The 23336-nt window shown below is 40.7% G+C and overlaps 1 protein-coding gene across 1 annotated transcript in view; it reads left to right on the top strand.

Moving 5' to 3' along the window:
* The window catches only part of LOC126203901 (synaptotagmin-7), a 361415-nt gene that overhangs the window by 332393 nt on the left and 5686 nt on the right, over positions 1–23336 (top strand). Inside the window, exons 5-6 of the mRNA XM_049938289.1 lie at positions 4629–4797; positions 22190–22402. Coding sequence (XP_049794246.1) covers positions 4629–4797; positions 22190–22402 — 382 coding nt within the window. The remainder of the gene's footprint in view (positions 1–4628; positions 4798–22189; positions 22403–23336) is intronic.

The following is a 23336-nucleotide window of genomic DNA, read 5'->3' on the forward strand; positions in this document are numbered from 1 at the left end:
GTCACGCTACAAGAAACACCACCATAACATCATGGAAGCATCCACAGTCTAAGGTACACCCTTCAAACGTAGCAGATTAAACATCTCATTGTGTCATCGGTGCAGTGTACGATTTGCATAATCCGAAAAATTATAAAATCGCTGAAGTTTCTGTGCTGTTTGGTCCACTGAAGACAAGCAGTCTTAAGTGCTGGAAGACGCATAAATCACTAGCCACTACGATTAATGGCATAGAGCTGAAACAACTTGGAATAACGTACTTGTGTCTGAATATATGTGGCATTGTCAGAACAGGAGAAAACTATCATAAACATACACTCCTGGAAATGGAAAAAAGAACACATTGACACCGGTGTGTCAGACCCACCATACTTGCTCCGGACACTGCGAGAGGGCTGTACAAGCAATGAACACACGCACGGCACAGCGGACACACCAGGAACCGCGGTGTTGGCCGTCGAATGGCGCTAGCTGCGCAGCATTTGTGCACCGCCGCCGTCAGTGTCAGCCAGTTTGCCGTGGCATACGGAGCTCCATCGCAGTCTTTAACACTGGTAGCATGCCGCGACAGCGTGGACGTGAACCGTATGTGCAGTTGACGGACTTTGAGCGAGGGTGTATAGTGGGCATGCGGGAGGCCGGGTAGACGTACCGCCAAATTGCTCAACACGTGGGGCGTGAGGTCTCCCCAGTACATCGATGTTGTCGCCAGTGGTCGGCGGAAGGTGCACGTGCCCGTCGACCTGGGACCGGACCGCAGCGACGCACGGATGCACGCCAAGACCGTAGGATCCTACGCAGTGCCGTAGGGGACCGCACCGCCACTTCCCAGCAAATTAGGGACACTGGTGCTCCTGGGGTATCGGCGAGGACCATTCGCAACCGTCTCCATGAAGCTGGGCTACAGTCCCGCACACCGTTAGGCCGTCTTCCGCTCACGCCCCAACATCGTGCAGCCCGCCTCCAGTGGTGTCGCGACAGGCGTGAATGGAGGGACGAATGGAGTCGTGTCGTCTTCAGCGATGAGAGTCGCTTCTGCCTTGGTGCCAATGATGGTCGTATGCGTGTTTGGCGCCGTGCAGGTGAGCGCCACAATCAGGACTGCATACGACCGAGGCACACAGGGCCAACACCCGGCATCATGGTGTGGGGAGCGATCTCCTACACTGGCCGTACACCACTGGTGATCGTCGAGGGGACACTGAATAGTGCACGGTACATCCAAACCGTCATCGAACCCATCGTTCTACCATTCCTAGACCGGCAAGGGAACTTGCTGTTCCAACAGGACAATGCACGTCCGCATGTATCCCGTGACACCCAACGTGCTCTAGAAGGTGTAAGTCAACTACCCTGGCCAGCAAGATCTCCAGATCTGTCCCCCATTGAGCATGTTTGGGACTGGATGAAGCGTCGTCTCACGCGGTCTGCACGTCCAGCACGAACGCTGGTCCAACTGAGGCGCCAGGTGGAAATGGCATGGCAAGCCGTTCCACAGGACTACATCCAGCATCTCTACGATCGTCTCCAAGGGAGAATAGCAGCCTGCATTGATGCGAAAGGTGGATATACACTGTACTAGTGCCGACATTGTGCATGCTCTGTTGCCTGTGTCTATGTGCCTGTGGTTCTGTCAGTGTGATCATGTGATGTATCTGACCCCAGGAATGTGTCAATAAAGTTTCCCCTTTCTGGGACAATGAATTCACGGTGTTCTTATTTCAATTTCCAGGAGTGTATAATCAGACATAAAATTACAAAAGTTTTAAAAACTTTCTATTAAAACTTTCCAAAAATTTTCAGAAAATTCTATCTACTGTCTCAGTCGCAGTCGACATTAAAAAATTTTTACAAATTAATTACCAGCAACTTAACTACCATTTTCATATCACAAGCATCCATAAACGAATCTAGCAGTGTGCAATACCGTTGCATATTCCATAACATTCTTATTTTAGATCTTCAAATAAAATCCGTTCCTTGCAGCCACCTTATCTGAGCCAGCAACTGCAACAAAGAGCTAGTACAGCGTCGTGAAATGTTTTATCTAGAGACGTTTCAAAGTATAAAAATTTTTACGCCCTATACAGGCTCTTTGTCTCATTTTCTATGAAAGATAGCATTACTGATATAACACGTATGATGGATCGGTATTGTACACTGCTAGTTTCATTTACAATACATATCGTTTGAAAATGTAGTTGAGGTACGAAAACTGTTCATCAATTTGTAAAAAAATTTCTTGTTAAATGCGATTGAGACAATACATGGAAATATGTTTAAAATTCTAATAAGTTTTATAGAACTTTTTTCTAAATTTGTATAATTTTGTGTTGGGGCACATGTGTCTGCCATTCAAGCTCAGTTCCACTCAACCGCAAGCTGGGTTAGTACTTTTTATCTGGTCATAGGTGGATTTTTTATGTAATATATTTCACCACCTGTTTAGTGGGAAATTTAATAATTTGTTCTTACTACTACGTTGTCAAATGCACCGTATGTAAATTTTCTTTATATCCCTTCCTGTCCCTTATTGCACATTTAATGGCTTGACTTAGCCGTTCATTAAAGCAACACGTTGGAAGTGATGGACATATTATTATTCTTCAAGCTTTTCCTCTGTAAGCAGTTGGTCTTCTGTTCATTTGTAGCAGTTCTCCATCTTTTCGTATCTTGTGTTAACAAATTCACATGTACGTAACTGCTACAGCAAATATCCATTAATATCTATTATCAAATCGAGTCTCCCTCTAGATCTTCTATTGTTATCCTAATGTGTCGTCTTCAGCGCCGCGTTAACTATTTCTTTATTTTGAAACCGGTCCTCCAGTAATCTGCCCCTTCTCGTGGTACGACACTTCCATAGTCTCTTTACCGCAATCACCAGCAATTCCTTTTAGTACTACTTCATTTCGTAATTGATCTGCCCTTATCATTTTCATCATTATACAATTTTAGCATTATTCACGTGCTTCCATTTTATTCTTCTCCAGATGTCCACTGATGCACGTCTCACTCCCCTACAAGACTGAGCTCCAGACATACACTTCCAAGGAACTTCTTCCTGATTTCCATACCAATATAATATACGAATAGTGTTCTTTTATAGAAGAAAGCCTTACTTTCCTGACCCAATTAGTCTGTGCATGCCTCCTTCCATCAGACATCCTTGGTAATCCGTAGTTTTTAAATAGATAATTTCCTTAACAACTCACCGAAAGAAGTGGTACAGTGCTTAGCACACTGGACTCTCATTCAAGAGAACTACGAAATGATCCCCTAACCGCATTTTAGATTTTCGTGGTAGCCCTAAATCGCTTAAGGCAATTTCTGGGATGCTTCCTTTGGGAGGACATGGCTGAATTCCTTCCCCATTTTTCCTTAATCCGGGCCCTTACCATTCTGCCTCGAATGAACTCGCTGTCAACACGACGTTGAATACTGCTCTTTCTTCTTCCTTAATTCTTCCGAAAATATCAATATTGTGGCAGTATCGATTTCGGCAATAAGCAAGTCGTCATCTCCGTTGTACTACTCACCACCATCACCTTTGTTTATCTTTACGCTGTCTTCTGTTCCAATTACTTCCGATTACTTTCAACAGGTCTCCCAAGTCGTCCACACACCTAACTCCATTGTAAGCCAATTAAAACTGGCCCATAAAATACTTCATGCACCTTAAGCTAGGCAGCCCAACTTACATCAGCCACTCTTGAGTGCGGATAATGGAAGTTGGGAGGCCTACAGTTAAGCTTTGTTTTGCCGCTCCCTTCCACCCTCCCTGTACACTTGTACAAGCGCTACGATATCTACAAACCTTAAATTCTCTGTTGTACATTTCCCAATTTTCCTTTACTTACTTCATATCGTCTTAGACGTATACGTTCTAAACCACTAATGTCAGTCATAAAGAAATAATGGTGTATGTCCATTGTTAGTGGATGTAGGTCCGAACTCAGATGTGATATAAAGTAAAATAGATAAATTAAGAAAAATCCACTCCACCTCCAGATGGTGTCCTGATGCAGTTCCTTACGCATTTTACGGCCGGTTGTACATATTAATAACATCTGAGAAGAAGCTAAAATCAGCAAATGCCGCAAATAGTGTCATCGCCATCAGCCACTTCTTTCACTTGGTAATGTGGCCTCTCTGAAGTGATGTGCATAGTGCAATCCTAAGACGTTCTTTCACTTCTGCCGATCTTGACCTTTCTTCGAGTGACATGACCGGGCCAGTGCGATTAATTAATATTTACATTATGTCAGTGACCTTTGTTGTCCGACTGGTGTCCGCAGTATCTCATAGCCTTAATTGCAGGTAGAATATACATTGGTCAAAAACTATATCTCTTAGCATAGCAGACGTCTTAGGCTTGAAAACTGAAGAGCATCCTCCGTAAACTTGCCATCCCAGTTTGAGACGTCGAAATGTTTCTGGTCTTACCTTCCTTTCGTATATACGGGTTGACCCAGGTAGACATACTCTATGATTCTTTGCAGTTGTGTACTTCCAATACAGTTTCCATTCCCTCGCAGTTTATTGTGACACTATGACTTCTTTTCTTTTGCTTAAGCTACCAACTAGCGTTGATTTATGGACTCTAGAGGACCTGTGACTCATTTCAGGTGGACTTGTCAGAGAAGCCATCGTTCTGGAAGGCGTTGAAACCGCCGGCCAAGGACAAGTGTGGGGAGCTGCTGACGTCCCTGTGCTACCACCCCAGCAACAGCATCCTCACCCTCACTCTACTCAAGGCTCGCAACCTCAAAGCCAAGGATATCAACGGAAAGTCAGGTAAGAATTCTCAGTGTACGTTAGTTTCACAAAAAGTGAGATTGCAAGTAGTATCCCATCATTTTAGTCGTGCATTTTATCAGTTAAATTTCATCAGCTTTCTATGTTTCTGTTTTAAGCAGTTCGCATTGGAAGCTACATCATCAGTGTTACAGAGTTTCACTGAAAGTCAAGCAACACAGGTCGGTGTTACCACAGACTGCCTGTGAACTGTACACTAGCAAATGCAGAATTCTAAAGTGCTGTAGTTTCTGTCATTAGCGCTCATAGGCCATTTCTGTTTGTACAGGGTGATACCGTGATCATATTACAAACTTTCAGGGATAATGGAGAAAGGTAAATTTATCAGTTAGAAGCAGGAGACCACGGTCAGGAAATGACAGAGTCGAAAGAGAAAAATTAAAATTGTTCTGATACATCTGACAGCGCAATACATGCACCGGTACTGTTGTTTCTAAGACTACAAGATAGACAACTTTCAGAGATAGTAGAATGGACCGAAACAAGAAAAAATTGTCGATTGAAAATGGACTCTGAAGTAGATGCCTTAATCGCAACTATGGAACACGTCGCTTATATTGAACAAGATCCTATATCGCTTAAGGTATACATTTTAAAGCCCGTATTTGTTTCTTGTTTCGGTCCATATTACTACCCCAAAAATATAGGAACCAAAAGCTTGCAGCAGAAGAGGTATTTCACAGTGTCGATAATGAGCAACTACTCATAGCTCTTGAAGTATGAGTTGTAGAGCATATGCTTGATAGATATTTTTTCTTGTTTTCGTGCATACAGTTATTACAACTTCTGAAAGTTTCCTGCCCTGAAGTCTTAGCAATAACAGTACCGAGTCATGCATTCCACTATCAGAGGTATCAGAACGATATTCGCTTATATCTTTCGACAAGGGCTCCTTATCTCAAATTGATGTAAAGAGTGATCAAACGATTTCCGTTTGAGGTCGTTGCTGCAGGGTACACGCAATGTGGCGCGATTCCGATGCAGGTGTACAAGCACTGATATATAGGCAAGGGATTAGTGTCGCATTCGTTTCTTTTCTACGAGCGAGCAGTAAATGCGGAAACGTGAACCATGACGACGTGGTTACAAAATACGTCAAGATAGGACTAACGTTCATTTCTTGGCTGTCGAAAGTATACATCCATCGGAGTATGAAGATGTGTATCTACATCCACATACATACTCCACAATCCACCATACTGTGCGTGGCGGAGGGTACCTCGTACCACAACTAGCATCTTATCTCCCTGTTCCACTCCCAAACAGAACGAGGGAAAAATGGCTGCCTATATGCCTCTGTACGAGCCCTAATCTCTCTTATCTTATCTTTGTGGTCTTTCCGCAAAATATAAGTTGGCGGCAGTAACATTGTACTGCAGTCAGCCTAAAATGCTGGTTCTCTAAATTTCCTCAGTAGCGATTCACGAAAAGTACGCCTCCTTTCCTCCAGAGACTCCCACCCGAGTTCCTGAAGCATTTCCGTAACACTCGCGTGATGATCAAACCTACCAGTAACAAATCTAGCAGCCCGCCTCTGAATTGCTTCTATGTCCTCCCTCAATCCGACCTGATAGGGATCCCAAACGCTCGAGCAGTACTCAAGAATAGGTCGTATCAGTGTTTTATAAGCGGTCTCCTTTACAGATGAACCACATCTTCCCAAAATTCTACCAATGAACCGAAGACGACTGTGGGACAGAATTTGTGTCGAAAACCACCGTTGCGGAACAGTGTACGAGATTTTGCGTTGGTGGCTATTGAAGTGATGCTCATCCTATTTTTCGATTACCGGGACCAACTGATCATTGATTTCAAGGAATCTGATATCTCCATCATTGGGGAACGGTACTGCGCGACGCTGGAGAGATCACGGCGTGCAATTAAAGCTAAACGTCCAGGGAAACTGCGATGAGGAGCGTGCTGCTTCATGATAACGCAAGTCTTCATACCGCAAACGTAGTAACGCAGAACTTACGTCAACTGAAGTGGGACACAGTCGAGCACCCTCCCTATAATCTTGATTCCTCTCCATGAGATTCACTCCTTCGGCCCCTTGAAAGAGCGCTTGAAGGGTCCCCGATTCCTGTCGGATTAGGATGAGTTGCGGGAAATTATGGACTACTTGATGCAGCAGGACGTGGTGCTTCACTAAACGGATATCTTCAAGTTGGTGCGTCGTGGAATGATTGCCTCAGCCCTGACGGCGAGTTTGCCTGATAGGCATACAGATTCCGGACTGAATGGCTTTCGAACTGAAACCTTTTGATTGCGCATTATACACTTAAGGGGCACCGGAACGCCCTATACTTGCAATGTTAAAATAACGCTTATAAATTACATCTTTCCTGACAAAGTATTTGAGGTAGGAAGTTGAACTTTTTACAGATTATTTATTGGAATATGGGCTACAACTTAACATAGGGATTTTACAAAATTTTAGTTCAGTTATTAAAGATGATTTTTTTCAATTGTAATGAAAATTCACAACGTTTTTTTGCAATTTTTTATTTATATATTCAAAAATATACAGTTTTTTGGAAAAAGGCTGTGTTAAATTATGCAGAAGGTACTGTGTAACATTTACTGAAAGTTTGAAACAAATATGTTTGGAAGATCCTTAGAAAACATGTAATTAGTATGAGAAAATAAAAGTTTTGGGAATCGAGCGACAAAGATTGGATTAACTTTTTAATGCATTTCAGGTCCATAGGATGAATTATCTTCATCCTCTGCAAAGTCCTCCTCCAGCTTCCTCTTGTTCCTCCTCCTGTTTACTCTTGCTTGTATTTCTAGACTCTTTACAGCCCTGTCTGCAGCCCGAAGGCGTTCCTTGTCTAAAGCAAGCATCGCTCGTACCATGTTAGAACCTATCTTCATTCCCATATTTCTAAATACCTTGCACCTTACAATGTTGCCATCATTGAAAGTCGCAACAGCATCATACACACCAAAGTGAAGTGTTTCTATTCCAACAAATACAGTCTTGGGGATTCTCGACCATATAACACTATTTACACTTTCATTGGAGTTTTGAGTTTTTCCGTGAATACACTTTTTCAAAAGTTCAGGTGCTGCTAAGTCTCTGAAAATAGGTTTTATCACCTCCATTATTATATGAGGCAGACTATGCTTATGAGTGTACACTTCACCAGTTAGCAGTCCTTTGTTATATTTACACCAACTGTCTTCTTCTTTGGGACACAAGCTATGTTGGGGATTTTCATCGTCTTTATTATTTACAGTAATAACACATGCCTTTGGCTTTCCAACATTTCTCCTTTTCTTAAAAGCCTTCAGAGGATTTCTAATAACTTTACTTTTACTCATTATTATACTTCAACAAAACAGAGACTCAAGAAACAGAATTAATTACGAATATTTTCGAGATAACGACAGAGTAAATAAACATGAAACAATCGACAATCACACCAGCGATATATATTGAACCATCACAGGTTAGCCACAACACATCCTTTATCTCACATCACTAAAATGTACCTGATGAACACGGACGTTAATAATAACACCATTTGACAGCAGTTTAACAGCGCCACAGTGGGTCACGCCCATGTAGAACACATTTCAAAAAAAATTTAAAAATAGTTGTAGTCTTCGGAATAGAATAAATTATATATCTATTAAAAGGTAATAGTTTGCAGATTCAGAAAACGCAAAAAAGTAAAAATTGAGCTTTTCATGATTTTGAGCCTTTCCGGAGCCCCTTAACCCTTCTTCATCATCCCTGAAAGTTTCTAACATCATCGTGGAATAACCCTATATATCGACATAACCTTATTCAACAATGACTGCTTCAATATGTCATGACGAAAAGAGTCAAAAATTAAACTTGAATCAAATATTTCGACCGCCGTTGGTCCAATTTCGGAACCCAATGCTCCAATGATTCTGCTTCGCAAGGGTTAGAAAGTCCTTAGTAGGTTTTCGGCGTGACACTAAAGCTTACTCACCGTACACACATTTCCCGTAGATTACGGGCTTTTGACACAGAACCAGTACCTGATGGCGTCCCAGATGTGATACGCCGGGATCACTCGAATTTTGTATCGAAGACATGAACGTGAATTAGCTGTCATCACTTCAAAGCACTGTTGTACCATTCTGTCTTTGTGCCATGAAAAGTTACCCTGTTGGAAGATGACAGTGCCGTCAGGGCCAACATGAAGAGAAAAATTTTTCGTATTGTCTGCATCTGTCGTGGTGCCTTAGATTAATAACACAAATTCTTTAGAAGTCCAGGTGAATGTAGCATATTTCCCAGCGTGAATCCGCGGAGCGGTGCATCTTCTGAGTACCCATTTGACGTACCCGTATACAACCGTCGTCCTGGTGTAACAGAGCAGGATGAGATTAGTGTTTAACGTCCTGTCAACAACGAGATCATTAGAGACGGAGCACAGGGTCGAATTGGGGAACAATGGGGAAGGAAAGCAGCCGTACGCTTTCGAAGGAACTATCCCGGCATTTACCTTAAGCTCCTTAGGGAAAAGAGAGGAAAACCTAAATCAGGATGGTCGGACGCAGGTTTCAACCGTCGTTCTTCCGAATGCGAGTCCAGTGTGCTAACCAATATGCTACATCGCTCGGTCTGGTGGAACAAGAAACGCCATACATCTGACTAGGCAACGCCGGTGGGTCATCTACATCGGAGCCCAATGTTCAACAACGTGCGCCGAAGGCTGTGTCCTGAAACCCTTGTGTCTGCACCAGTATTTTACACTGCCGTCATACCTGTCACAGACAGAGCGAAGACGCCTCCCAACCGCACGTTCTGTAACGAGATGTAGATCACTAACTCTCTGTCGCATTTTCTGGGTTCTATTGTCCGCCAAATAATTTCCATCGATGTTCACGACAGTAGTACGCCAATAGCTGATCAGCTTTGCTCCGAGATGTTCGTCCCCATGTGGTAGGCCATAAGGAACTGACCTTCGCAAAATCGCTTACGATGATAAATCTCCCCATTTGCTGCTCGAATCACAGCTGGAACAATCACCTATTCGTCTCTGCTCCACACATATACATCTTGTTCACCGTGTCACTTGTCCGCCGCGTCACCATTTGGCGTTCGATGTCCGGATTGTCAGTGGTCATAAGGTCCTGATACATCAATTTACAAGAAAAGAAATTGTAATAACTGTAATACAAATGACTGACGACTTTGTATTGATGAATTATATGTTTATCACTGTCTCTGACCGACAAATGAAACCATGATGCATTCGTACTAAAAAAAAAGAAAAAAGTAATAAAGTAATAAGAATAGAAATAAAATTTATTTTTTTATTTGCAGTTTTTATATCGCTTGGACAGAACAGTTTCTTATTATCACTTATTTCCTTCATGATTTTTCTCTTACTGCATAGTTAATACAAAACGCAAGTGTAGACTAACTCTGAATAAAAAAAATCAAGACGGAACATTTCATTCTGTTGATCTCAGGTAATACGCCGAACGGAACGCGATTTATATGGGAAATGTACATAAAGTAAAATTTCTGAAATCAAGGCTCAGGAATCATGTTTCATGTAAACGACAAATACGAGAAAAGAGTGTAGGCCTCTTTACGAATAGTAAATAGTGTGTATAAATAGTAAATACTTGTTCGTGTAATTCGCCTGCTTCACTTGCAACTGACATGGCGTACGGCTCAAGTCAGTAACAAATTTTTGCAATTGAAAAGTGATTATGCAGTTCAGATGACTGTGAAATGTTACTGTCTTCGTGTTTAATGCTTTCGCGTAACAATTATGTCTCATGATTTCAAGACTATAGTAGTGTTTATGTTCAGGCAGTCCTAAAAGTATACTGAAACTTGACATTCCGCAACTTTATCATAACACAGACTTCATCCATGGGTAATAAACTATTAGAACAGTGTTCGTTTTGATATAAACATTGCGGAGCTGAAGTAATTGTCAAATTACAGTGGAGTGTATAACGATATGTTTACGTAATGTGTACACATAAACATACAGTTATAAATGTCCCCGTTCGTAGACGCTAATTATAACAATATGTTTACTTTTGTGCTGTAACATATAGCTATAATCAGCGGTGGAAACATATTTGCGAACGCCGACCGTGTGCGGCTGTTTCTTGTTTGATCATCTGATCAGTCGGAAGTTGCATTGCAGAGGAGAGTAAGTGCCTATTCAAAATATAATTATTTTTGGATAGGTCCTAAGGGACCGTAGTTTATCATGCATTTACCAGTAGAATATGGCGCGGAGAAAATATTTCGCCGCATACAACTACCGTCCGATTTCGACGAAAGAATTCGTGACTGTGAACTCTCTATTTGCCAGAAACATAAAGAAAATTAAATAACTTCATGAAGGAGTGAGACATAGATTCTAGATTAAATAAATAGTCCATACACCAGTTCCATTTAACTCTGAATTTATGGCAATTAATAGACGAACTTACACTGCAATGAAGGATTTAACATGGATGCCGTTTTGACTGACACTTCTCGTAATGAAAACAATTCCTTTGACGTTTTCACATACACGTCGCACAATAAATCTACTGCTAGGCACTTTTAGTATTACACATTTTCTTTACACTAAAACAATATTATTTTTAACGATAATAATACGGCGGCAAGACATGCGCGTCCGACACAAGTTACAAGAGACAAGAGAAGGATGAGTAACTGTTCATCGAGAATCTCTCTTACATTTAAAAAAAAAAAAAAAAAAAAAAAATGTGTAGAAGTGTTCTTCTTCTGTCCGTTTTTCGCGCCGCGGCGCTTCGACAATAAACAAGTTATGTCACAGGTCGTTCACCTTTTACATTCTCGCAACATTATTCGCTAACTGTAGCTGTTGCCGAGCGACTGCTCGATTAGTGAATGATTTAAAATGATAAGGCAATCACATAATGTTACATTGCCTTCCATGGGAATCTTGGAAATCAAGGAGATTACCAAGATTCACATGTCGCCGTTAACATTATGGGATTGAGTACTTTACAGATTTACATTGATCAAACACAGTATTCCTGTCATTTGATTATTAGGATTACACAAATATGATGATCTCTCATTCATAGACAAAGACAGTTCTTAAGGTAAATATACATAAAAAATTTAAAAACTAAGACAGTAAATCTACGAAGTTTACAATGGAGATTATACATTATACTCCTTACAGTCTTTTTTTTACAGAGTTCATAACGACCATCTTTGTGGCCTCAAGTTACTGTCCAGAGCTCATAGGCTCTTTGCTCCTGAAAGAAAACACATAGGATTCATCTTTTTATACACACATAATTCTCACACATGGAATTTCTCACACGTGTCCATTTTCCATTGCTCACTAGTTGTCATGATTTTTACGCTTTCATTGTTTGTGTATTTGACAGGTAAGATAAAATTTGATTCTTCTGCAGGTGAAGCTTATCCCTTGAGAAGTTGGATCGCTACTTTGCGGTCTCCGAGTAGAAAACTTTTCATCAGCTCTGGCGGGCGAGTCTCACTCGCACGTTATGTACTCACGTTACATGTAACAAAAAATATAAATATCCATTAGTCTAAGAACTAAGCTTAAATCGTATTTTAGGACTTGGGATTCATAGGAATTTGACTTGGTCACTATGCGCGTGTGGTTTGTCTGTTCGCATTTCATTCACGGGATATAACATTAGCATAGTATGTGATATGTTGTGAACTCATGTAAGAGTCTTTTATTTTGGGAGCGGCTTTCATGGAAAGTCCGTTTCGTCGAACTGCAGCGGGAGTGCTGTGCTAGTACATCACTTTAAATTTAACGCGCTTGTTGCGTCGATGGACGTTGACACAGGCTGATTGTTAGAGCTGAATCGCAACTCGAGGCGCTCACTAGCCTCCACGCGGTACTTCACCTTTTCCACGCACGGTTCAGCGAACATGTTGCGTCGATGGTGTTGTAGTATTTTGTGGTTCGCTGAGCTCGTGCGGAAGGACGAGGATTATCAGGGACAGAGACTCCATTGAAACCATCCCTGCCTCCACATTTTACAGCCGATTTTGAAGATTTTAAGGTAGGCTAGCGCTCGCACTTTGCAAAGCAGCTAACACACTTGGTTTCCGATGCACTGCACGCAATCACATCACCGCCTTCGGTTACACAACCGGACTATCATTGTCCGTCGGCCTATCTGCACGTTTAACACTTTTTATCTTCATCGTGAATGAAATTGTCACTTACTTATAACAACGATGCATTGCTTCGTGTCTGTGGCAGACTTCCACAACATTTTAAGCCCTCACTTATACACTACTATGTACACAATTTTTTTTACAGTTTATAATCAAATAGTTTGTCTCACTTTGAAGCTTGCTAATTGAGACCTTTGATTATCATGTCCATTTCAATTTCTGTTACTTTGTTGGTAACTATCTTTAACATTTCGCTTTACATTGTTCATCATCTTTCTCTAAGACTAATTATGCTTTTAGTTCACAGTCACAATACGTTAGTTTCTCAGATGTGTTAGCAATTATTATTATTATTTTAATTCATTTGAAACGCTCTTTTTATTTATGAGATTCATTAAGGTTATCACTGACATTTCAACAAAAATTTCCTCTTTACTAGATGTGAGGATCAATCAGTCACATGTGATCGCCCTCTCGCATAAGAACAGAACACCATTCAAGAAAATATTCAAATTCCTTATCGCGATCTCGGTTTGCGTCTCGGATTGACTTTAAAAGGAAAAATAAAGACATTTCAAAACTAGCTTTTCCCGATTTCGTTCACGCGTTTCCTTTTGAAAATCGTATTCCAAACCAGCCTTCCACGTCAACCGCATTTCTCAATCTGTGACGTCAAGTCTACGGGACGGGTTTAGGCGGGTTAGGATATTTACACAAATTCAGAGGAAAGACATAGATATAATAGCACATAGAAGAAGAAATCAAGCAAACAACTCCTTGTTCCTTATGACTTAGAAATTAATTTACCTTTGCGCCGTACGTCTGCGTACGCGCTCCAATTAAGAACTAGTTGCGTTGTTTTGCCGGCTGTTTCATTGTCATTTTATTCTCGCCTTGACGCCTGCTTGCGCTACACTGCATTGACCTCTATATATGACCTTAAGTCATCATTGCTTTGTCCTTGCCACTTACGCTCTTATACTTGGTATTTATTTCACTTATGGCTTTGAATGTATCTGACCTGCGTATTTCACTTGCAATTAATGCTACTTTGTTTATCTAGCTGAAGGATAGCGCTTTCGTGGTCATGTTGGTACTTACAAGTAACTCACATGCTTCGTAAACATTTCGTTATTTTAATGCAGAGATGAACCTGTTCCTGATTTCTGTGTACATTAGAACTTAATCTAGACGTAGCTGACTTATAAACTAGTTACTTGTTTTCCTATTTAGTGTGATCAGGAACCAATAATTGTCAAGCGACCCTTGCCCTTGACGAAAATAAATTTCATTTCTCGATCATTGCTCCTTGAACTTAAAAAAGAATTTCTTACATACTATGTTTTATTTTCACTTCTTTAGCATTTCATATCGCAGAAACCGGCTTGTTAGGCACATCAATCGCGTTATATTTCATTTTTCTCTCTTAAATATTATCTCCTTAAAACTAAATCTTAAAACTAGAGTTCTTGGAGTTGATCACTTTCTTTGTTAAACAAGAATTATTTTTTTATTATTTATCAGCTTGTCTGTACTTAAATTATGGCTCAAGATAACATATTTTAAACTCTCTGCTGTATAGCAAGATAGACTCACTGTCGTGTAATTTATTCTAAGTAAGCATTTATTTATTTTTTTTTTTTTTTACGAAGTCAGATCAGTTGATCACTTAGTCACTAGAGGCTAACCTTCTCTTGCCATTATAAAGCTTTCCTTTTGACGTATTCTGTAGCGCGATATTTTTTAAGATCAGAGTGATGGTAAAACCCTTTTATTTTTCCATTTGCGGGATCAGAAATCAGATAACAACCTGTATGCGGTATACGAAGGATCTCGTAAGGTCCCTCAAAAAGACTTCGCCATTTTCGATTTTTGTGTAAGAGCAACGATGGTTTAAAGTGTGTTTTTAGCAAGACCTTTTCGCCTACTTTATAAGTTAACACCTTATTAATATGTTTGTCATACGCCTTCTTGCGTAAATTGGCTTGGGTGGTCAACGTTGTTAGAGCTTGTCTTATTCTGGCGTCTAAACTAGCACTTGTGTTGTTACACTTAGGAATTGAATTGACCTTGAACATCCTTGGACGGGTAATGTTGGAATTTTAATTAATGTACTAATTTGCTTATAGAAACATAAGGACATAGCATTAATATTTGCACCTGTATCTAGGATTACAGTCGTCAAAATTCCGGCTATAGGAAGTTTTGTCATAGTTTGCACTTGGTCATCAATCGGTTCATCACCGTCAGTCGTCCCTTTCTCTTGTAATAATTCTTGTCTCATGTCAATCCCGTCATTGTATCTCAGTACAAGTACGTCATGGTTAGTCTCTCCGTCGAAGTGGTCGCCCCCATTCTGTCTCACAGCATCACTTAGCGAGCTTTCAGATGCTGAACTTAGTTTTCCTGTTTGTGTGGTTTTGATTGGCCTTCATCATTAGAAAGTTCGACCAATCTGACATTATGAGAACACTAAGGAACAAAATTACTGTTATGCACAAACCTTGTGTCAAAATGTTGCTGCGTTTGTTCTGGTGTCCAATACGTGTTACTGTCTTCCGCGTTTGCGAAAAATACAGGGGGATTGTAATGCCTTCGCGGGGTCTGATGATTTTTAGAAATCTTATGATTTCCGGAATTGTTACTGTGAAATCCACCTTCACACTGTGGTTTGCCGTTAAACTGTGTGTTTCTGTGCATTCCCTGCGCTTGATTTTTACTAGGCGCGGAGTTGTGTTGGTATGAGTGGGCGTTATCAGCTGTTTGTTGCTGCCCGTAATTTGAGTGTTGGCTGCGCGAGTACGGTGCATTCCATTGCGATCCGCTCTGCTGTTGCCAACCTTTTTGACTGAAACCGTTTCCAAACTTCTGCTTGTACGATTGATTGCCGTACTGGTTACCAGTCGTGTTATACACGGGATTGAATCGGTTGTGTTCATTATGTCTATTCCTTTTGTGCGTATACCCATTGCCTTTATTTCCGTTTTGCCAATCGCTACTATTTTTGTAACCGTTCCCTGGCTTTTCATAGTAGCCGTTACTCTCGTAATGTTGTGGCCAAGCATTGTGCGGAGTATTCCGCGGTTTGTTAGCTCACATGTCCTCATAGATCAGGTCTAGGGAATCTGATATCGACAGAAAGGTATCTGGATCATCATCTGGTATGGCTATCAGCTTCTCACGAATCGAAATGGGTAATTTAGACTTGAGAATCATAATTACATCTTTACTATTGATAGGGTTATCCCAATACCTGATTTTGCCAAGTACTTTGCCAAGTACTTTCTCAGGCAACTATTCCTGGGGTCAAATTGTTCTGCATTATAGACTTCTTTACGAAGGCGCTTCTGAACACCTTCGCTCCAAAATTTGCTGAGGAAACAGTGCTCAAACTCCTCATATGTTCGACACTTATCAACCATTTCGATTCCCCATATTGCCGATTCGCCACCTATATATCAGGTAACAAATTGGATACGCTGTCTATCAGTCCACGAATTTGGAAAAATGCCAGAGAATCCACGAAGAAAAACAATTGGGTGGATATTTCGTTTTTCCGGGTTAAAGGTTTGAAAAACTCGATGCTTTATCATGCTTTCTTCCTTCATCATTTTTACTACTGAGTCAGACTCTTGGTTTCGGTGACTAACTGGAATATGTGGTGGTGAAGTGTGTTCATTAGATGCAACAGGTATTCGGAATTGCTGAAATAATTCATCTTCTTCCTCTGAGGTTAAAGAGGTAGGATAATTCGGTCTCTGTATTCGGGAACTACTACTCACTTGTGCCTTCAGGTTATTTAGCTGTTCCGTTACCTCTTGCTTCCAATTTGGTAATTCTTGCTGAAGCGTACGCCTAATGCTACCGAGTTCAGACATTACGGTATCTCCGGAGCTTCCAGGAGCTGACAAGATACCAAGAGTGGTTGCTTTCACAGTTTCTACTAGGTCTTTGTTAATTTTATCTTCGACAAATTAGTCCTTTCCAGCAATCCAGTTCTCATACTTTTCTCTAAATTCTCTCTCATGACTATCTAGCCTCTCCTTTACTTTCGTTTCCGTTTCCAGAGTCAAGTTTGACATTCCCTCGGTTAGTTTTTCTACCTGCATAGTTACTCTGCCTAATCTGTGATTAACCATGGTTACGGTGGAGTCAAGATTCTTGGTTGCGTTTCGGATGTCAGCTGTCTCTCTTTGCATGGTAACTAAAGTGTCATTCAGTTCGAAAATTATTCCACTTCGCATTTGAGAAACAGCATCCTTAACTTGCTTTGCTACTTCTTTGGCTTCGTTTTCTCTAACAGTTTTTATTTCTTCGCTTATTGTAGACAGTTTATCTTCAAGCGAGGCTAACATTTGTCTATTTTCGTCTTTCAAATCATTTTAATGGAATTCACCATTTGGCGATTTCCGTCCTGCATCATTTGATTTATTTGACTCAGTAGCTGTTTAAATACATCGTCTGTCACTACCCCTGAATTGCTTCCACCTGCCTCCCTTGTAACCGGTATATGGCTACGACTACTAGTGGCAGAAACTATGCTGGCATTGTCTAGTTCAGTACCAGTAACATTATGGTGTGAGGCACTAAAGTCCGTAAGATTTCCCACTTCACTTTCTACAATTGTTTCGATTGGTGTCTCAGCCCTACTAATTACCCTGCGGGACCGTAAGCGACGCGACACTTCACTCATTTCATTCTGTTCATTTGAATCTAGTGATGACATTTTATCCTCTGCCATAGCTCACTTATTTACAAACAGTAAGTCAATGAAGTTCGTTTGAGCTACGGCCGTCAGCTGTCGACAGAGATGTAATGTATCGGTTGCGAGTCAGTTGTCACTGCTACGTCACAAGATCGGAATGTCGGGAGATGCACGTCACGAGAACAAGAGACTATTTTGGACCGTAAAGAAAGTATGGCTGCACACTGTTCAAAACAAATGAAAACTAAAGGCTGGTCAGCTCCGTGAACAGGCAGCGGACATTTAAAAACAAATGATATGCAATACACAACAATGTAATTTAAACAATACTTAAAGAAATTACCAATCTACTAAATGCAATCTACTGAATTCAAAGCAAATTTTACTGCAACTACTAAAGATCGTCACAAATTGATTAATGTCGGCTGAAATTAAGGAAGCTTGGCTACGGCTACCGAAATTTTAACTTACGTTACTGATGACTGCCTTGGGCGTTGCAACTAGATTTTCGCACAAATTCGGTTCCAAAAAAAATAATCTCTCTTCCTTATATGTACTCTGAATATCTCGTTTCTTTCGCTCAATGGAAATTTTATTGGATGGTGTTTGATGCCATGTAACAAACAAAAAGCACAAGATTAGCTACAATTCTTCATGAATATTCCCACAATGCGTATCTTATATAAATTTTTATTCCTTTCATTTTTTTGTTTTGTTTTTTAATTCGCGTCCCTGTTCGGGCGCCAATTATAACGATATGTTTACGTAATGTGTACACATAAACATACAGTTATAAATGTCCCCGTTCGTAGACGCTAATTATAACAATATGTTTACTTTTGTGCTGTAACATATAGCTATAATCAGCGGTGGAAACATATTTGCGAACGCCGACCGTGTGCGGCTGTTTCTTGTTTGATCGTCTGATCAGTCGGTAGTTGCATTGCAGAGGAGAGTAAGTGCCTATTCAAAATATAATTATTTTTGGATAGGTCCTAAGGGACCGTAGTTTATCATGCATTTACCAGTAGAATATGGCGCGGAGAAAATATTTCGCCGCATACAACTACCGTCCGATTTCGACGAAAGAATGCGTGACTGTGAACTCTCTATTTGCCAGAAACATAAAGAAAATTAAATAACTTCATGAAGGAGTGAGACATAGATTCTATATTAAATAAATAGTTCGTACACCAGTTCCATTTAACTCTGAATTTATGGCAATTAATAGACGAACTTACACTGCAATGAAGGATTTAACATGGATGCCGTTTTGACTGGCACTTCTCGTAATGAAAACAATTCCTTTGACGTTTTCACATACACGTCGCACAATAAATCTACTGCTAGGCACTTTTAGTATTACACATTTTCTTTACACTAAAACAATATTATTTATGACGATAATAATACGGCGGCAAGACATGCGCGTCCGACACAAGTTACAAGAGACAAGAGAAGGATGAGTAACTGTTCATCGAGAATCTCTCTTACATTTAAAAAAAAAAAAAAAAAAAAAAAAATGTGTAGAAGTGTTCTTCTTCTGTCCGTTTTTCGCGCCGCGGTTTTCAAAGTCAATAACTCACTGCATCTCTGACGGCGCTTCGACAATAAACAAGTTACGTCACAGGTCGTTCACCTTTTACATTCTCGCAACATTATTTGCTAACTGTAGCTGTTGCCGAGCGACTGCTCGATTAGTGAATGATTTAAAATGATAAGGCAATCACATAATGTTACAAGTGGTATTCTGCATTTTCTCAAATTTGAGTAGCACCTGGCATCAGTGTGCAGCAACTAGCGTCTATTTTCTTTAGACTGTCTTTGTTTGTCTATAAATTGGTTTCAAACTTCAATTTGCTGATAAACATCACAATACACTGTTACAATAGTTTGTAAACAGATAAACTCTCTTTCTGCTCTGTGCGTTGCAGGCGCTTGAATTTAATCAGATTGTGTTTGCTGGTCCCAACAGAAAACAAAGATATTCGATGATGACTTAGCAGCTTGTATCCGTTGAAGTGCTCGTTATAGACCAACTGCCGAACTTCTGACACATTTAACGAATCGCCAGAAGTCTAGCAAGTTTTGGCTATAAAAGTAACCTCTACATTGAAATATAGATCAAGACTCCAAATTCCATATGCATAGAAATGAATTCAACTGGAGAGATGACTATCATTTGAGAGTTGCAAAACAATGCTACAAATAAACGATAAGGCTGCGAGATCAGATTTCTCACAGCGAAAATGTAATCCCTCCCCGAAGTTGGTCTCTGATTTTTTTTTTTAATGCGTCGCAGTAGATTTTCTGAACCGACGATAAACCTTCATTTTTATTATGTACTTTGATTACACAGTGAGCACGATATAAGATTTTATCCGGTTTCCCTGGTTATTTGATCTATAGTACTTCAAACAGTAAAAATAAAATGTACTTCTCCCAAGTTCTCCAGAAACCTAATAGTTATTAAACATTAAGATATTATCGCAATATAGCCCTTGACAGAATACGTTTTCCTCTACAAAAAGAATGAAATACATGTAGCTTGATGCAACCTTAGCATGAAAGGTAGTTGGAATGTCGCCTACAGAAACGTCGAAACAAACTACAGAATTATACGTAGTAGTTGGAGGGCTCAAGCAAATTAGCAAATGTTGTGAGCTACATAATATTTACCAAATCGTAGTCAAGCAAAACAAGAGTTACACTGCGTAATTTGTCACTGAAGACACGTAACAAATTTGAAAATTATTTCCCAAATGCGGCATACTTGTTCACAAGACGAGGAGGGGGTAACTCTAGAGTCAGGACAGTCTCTTGCAGAATACGTCTATTTGTTTCTTTTTCCAAAGGCTCACGATGTCAACGGTAGGTTCATTGGAGTTTGAGTACTTCCAGAAGTATTCGTATCTCGCAATCACTATTAGTGATTAATGCAGAGTAATGAAATTTCGAGACTAAATTTGTCTAGATAACATATTTAAGTGATTAACACTGCAATTTCGCAGGTCAATGTAAGCGCAAGTTAAGCCATAACAAATGTGAAATGGCGGTACAATAATAACCAGTATAAGCGGCAAATAGTTGAGTGCAAACATGCTATGCAAACGTGCATAAATTATGTTGCACAGGTACTGGACGTCAGTTTTTGGGATGGAATTCCATGGGTGTAGCACTTGCTTTGTCAATAGACGGACGATTAATGCTGTTTGTGAATGACGCTGTTGTTTTCGTCAGATGATGTCCCATATGTACTCTGTTGGACACGGATCTGATAATCTAGCAGACCAAGGCAAAACGTCGACACTCTGTAGAGCATGTTTCGTTGGAAGTGTACTGCAGTGGTATGTGGGCGAGCATTATCCTCTTAGAACTTACCCCCTTGAGTGTTATTCATGAAAGGCGGAGCGACAGGCCAAATCGCGAGATTGACCTACAATTTTGAAGTCAGAATGAGTGTGGTAAAACGAGAGTGCTCCTGCTGTCATACGAAATAGCACCTCAGACTATAGCTCCAGGAGTATGACCAGTGTGTTTAGCACTCAAACAGGTTGGTCGATGCCCCTCAAATAGTCTCCTTTTAAACAATACACGGCCATCACTGGTATCGACGAAGAACCAGCTTTCATCAGAAAAAAACGAACCATCGCCCTGCCCTCCAATGAGCGCTGCTTGACACCATTGAAGTCTAAAATGGAGGTGGTTTGAGGTCAGTGGAACACCCGCCACAGGACGTCTGGTCCGAATCTGTCCTTGAAGTAACCAACGGGCGGCAGTGTTTCGTGTCATTGCGGTGCCAACTGCTGCCCAAATTGCTGCTGCGGATTCAGTACAGAGCACCAGAGCCATTCGTTGGACACGACGGTGTTCCCTCCCGGTAGTGCCAAGTGCCCGTCTGGACCCCGGTGTTCTTGAGACCATACATTCTCGTGTCCACCGCTGCCAACAGTCATGTGCAGTGATTACATTCCGGCCAAAGTCTTTCTGCAGTACCGCAGAACGAACTTTTCATAGGTCTATTACACGATCTCGTTAAAACTCAACGAGGTGTTGGTAATATCGTCTTTAACACTTTTGAGGCATTCTTGACTAACAGAAACTCACCACGTCGAATCTCAAAGGTAGCTAAAGATAACGTCCGTTCCACCGTGTTGGTAAAGAAAATCTGATTTGCATCCTCATGACGGCGCTACTTGCATCAGTCTTGTGCGACTGGTGTGAAATTTCAACAGATTTCATTTTTCATATGTAGAAACACACCTGTCAACTTTCGTTTATGTCGCACAGCTGCTCCTCCTTGGTGTTGCGACTTTTCGCAGTAAGTCTATTGTAAAATACGTATAAAGTAATGAAGGAAATCTGATAGATATGTAGTTGAAATAGTGTATTAGATGTTTACATGACTCGTATTTTATCAAAATTTAGATTTCATAACAATTTTCAGATACGTTCACCTCAACAATTGCAGAGTATTATAACATGTACTACCTTATATGTTTCAGATCCCTATGTGAAAGTATGGTTGCAATTTGGAGACAAACGGATTGAGAAACGTAAGACGCCCATCTTCAAATGCACTTTGAACCCTATCTTCAATGAGACATTCAGCTTCAACGTGCCGTGGGAAAAAATAAGGGAATGTTCTCTGGACGTAATGGTGATGGACTTTGACAACATAGGAAGAAATGAACTGATAGGCCGCATTCTCTTGGCTGGTAAGTTGTGACTGGACTGCTTTGTCCGGATATTAGCTGTATACTGATTGTCAGTCGAATTAAAATGATATCTTCCTTACTTCTAACAAGACCACAAGGATATTCAGCACTCGTTAACAGTGAAAAAATAATTGTCATGATAATAGTAAGTAAAATGATGGCAATGAACAACATGCAGTAATTATTATTACTTTACGAGCAGACAAGTAAGTACTTACTTGAGTGTTGTCGTCTTCGTTCTTGTTGTTATTGTTGTTGTTGTTCTTCTCCTTGTGGATTTAAGTAAGAAGTCCGATTTGATGCAGCGTTCCACGCTTGTCAATGAGTGGAGATCCTTGTCCATAGGAAAAGCACATTCTGATTAAAAGTATTCAGACACAACAAGGTAATGCGAAATTGACCATGACTTGTCAGGTGAAAGGTCAAAAGTAATTTTTTTGTCAGAATCAGTAACATCAGAATGGGTGGGACAGGAGAGCTCAGTGACTCCAAAGGGGACGAGGCATCGTCTATCACCTCAGTAACATATCCACCAGGGCACTTCAGCCCTTGTACAGTTGCCTACGTCGACTGTTAGTTGAAACGCGAAGGAAAACTAGAGCTAAAGCAAGACCATTGAGACCTTGGGTGCTGACAGGCAGGGAACGTCCAGTGTTGCAAAGGGTGACTGTAAAATGTCGCATGAAATCAGGCGAACGACGCACTCGTGAGTTCTAAAGTGCTGTCAGCAATTCATCTGGCAAAAGTACTGTGCGTCATGAGTTAATAAGAATGGAGTGGGGCGGTAGAGATCCTTCTCATAAGCAACACATGTCTACAGTCAGTGATAAGCAACTTTTGAGATTGTGTAAAGAGCGACGCCACTGGGTAATGGATGACTAGAAATCAAGGATCTGGAGTGTTGAATCACACTATACCCGTGGCAACCCGGTGA

This window comes from Schistocerca nitens, chromosome 9 (genome assembly GCF_023898315.1).
Source record: "Schistocerca nitens isolate TAMUIC-IGC-003100 chromosome 9, iqSchNite1.1, whole genome shotgun sequence".
Lineage (NCBI taxonomy): Eukaryota > Metazoa > Arthropoda > Insecta > Orthoptera > Acrididae > Schistocerca > Schistocerca nitens.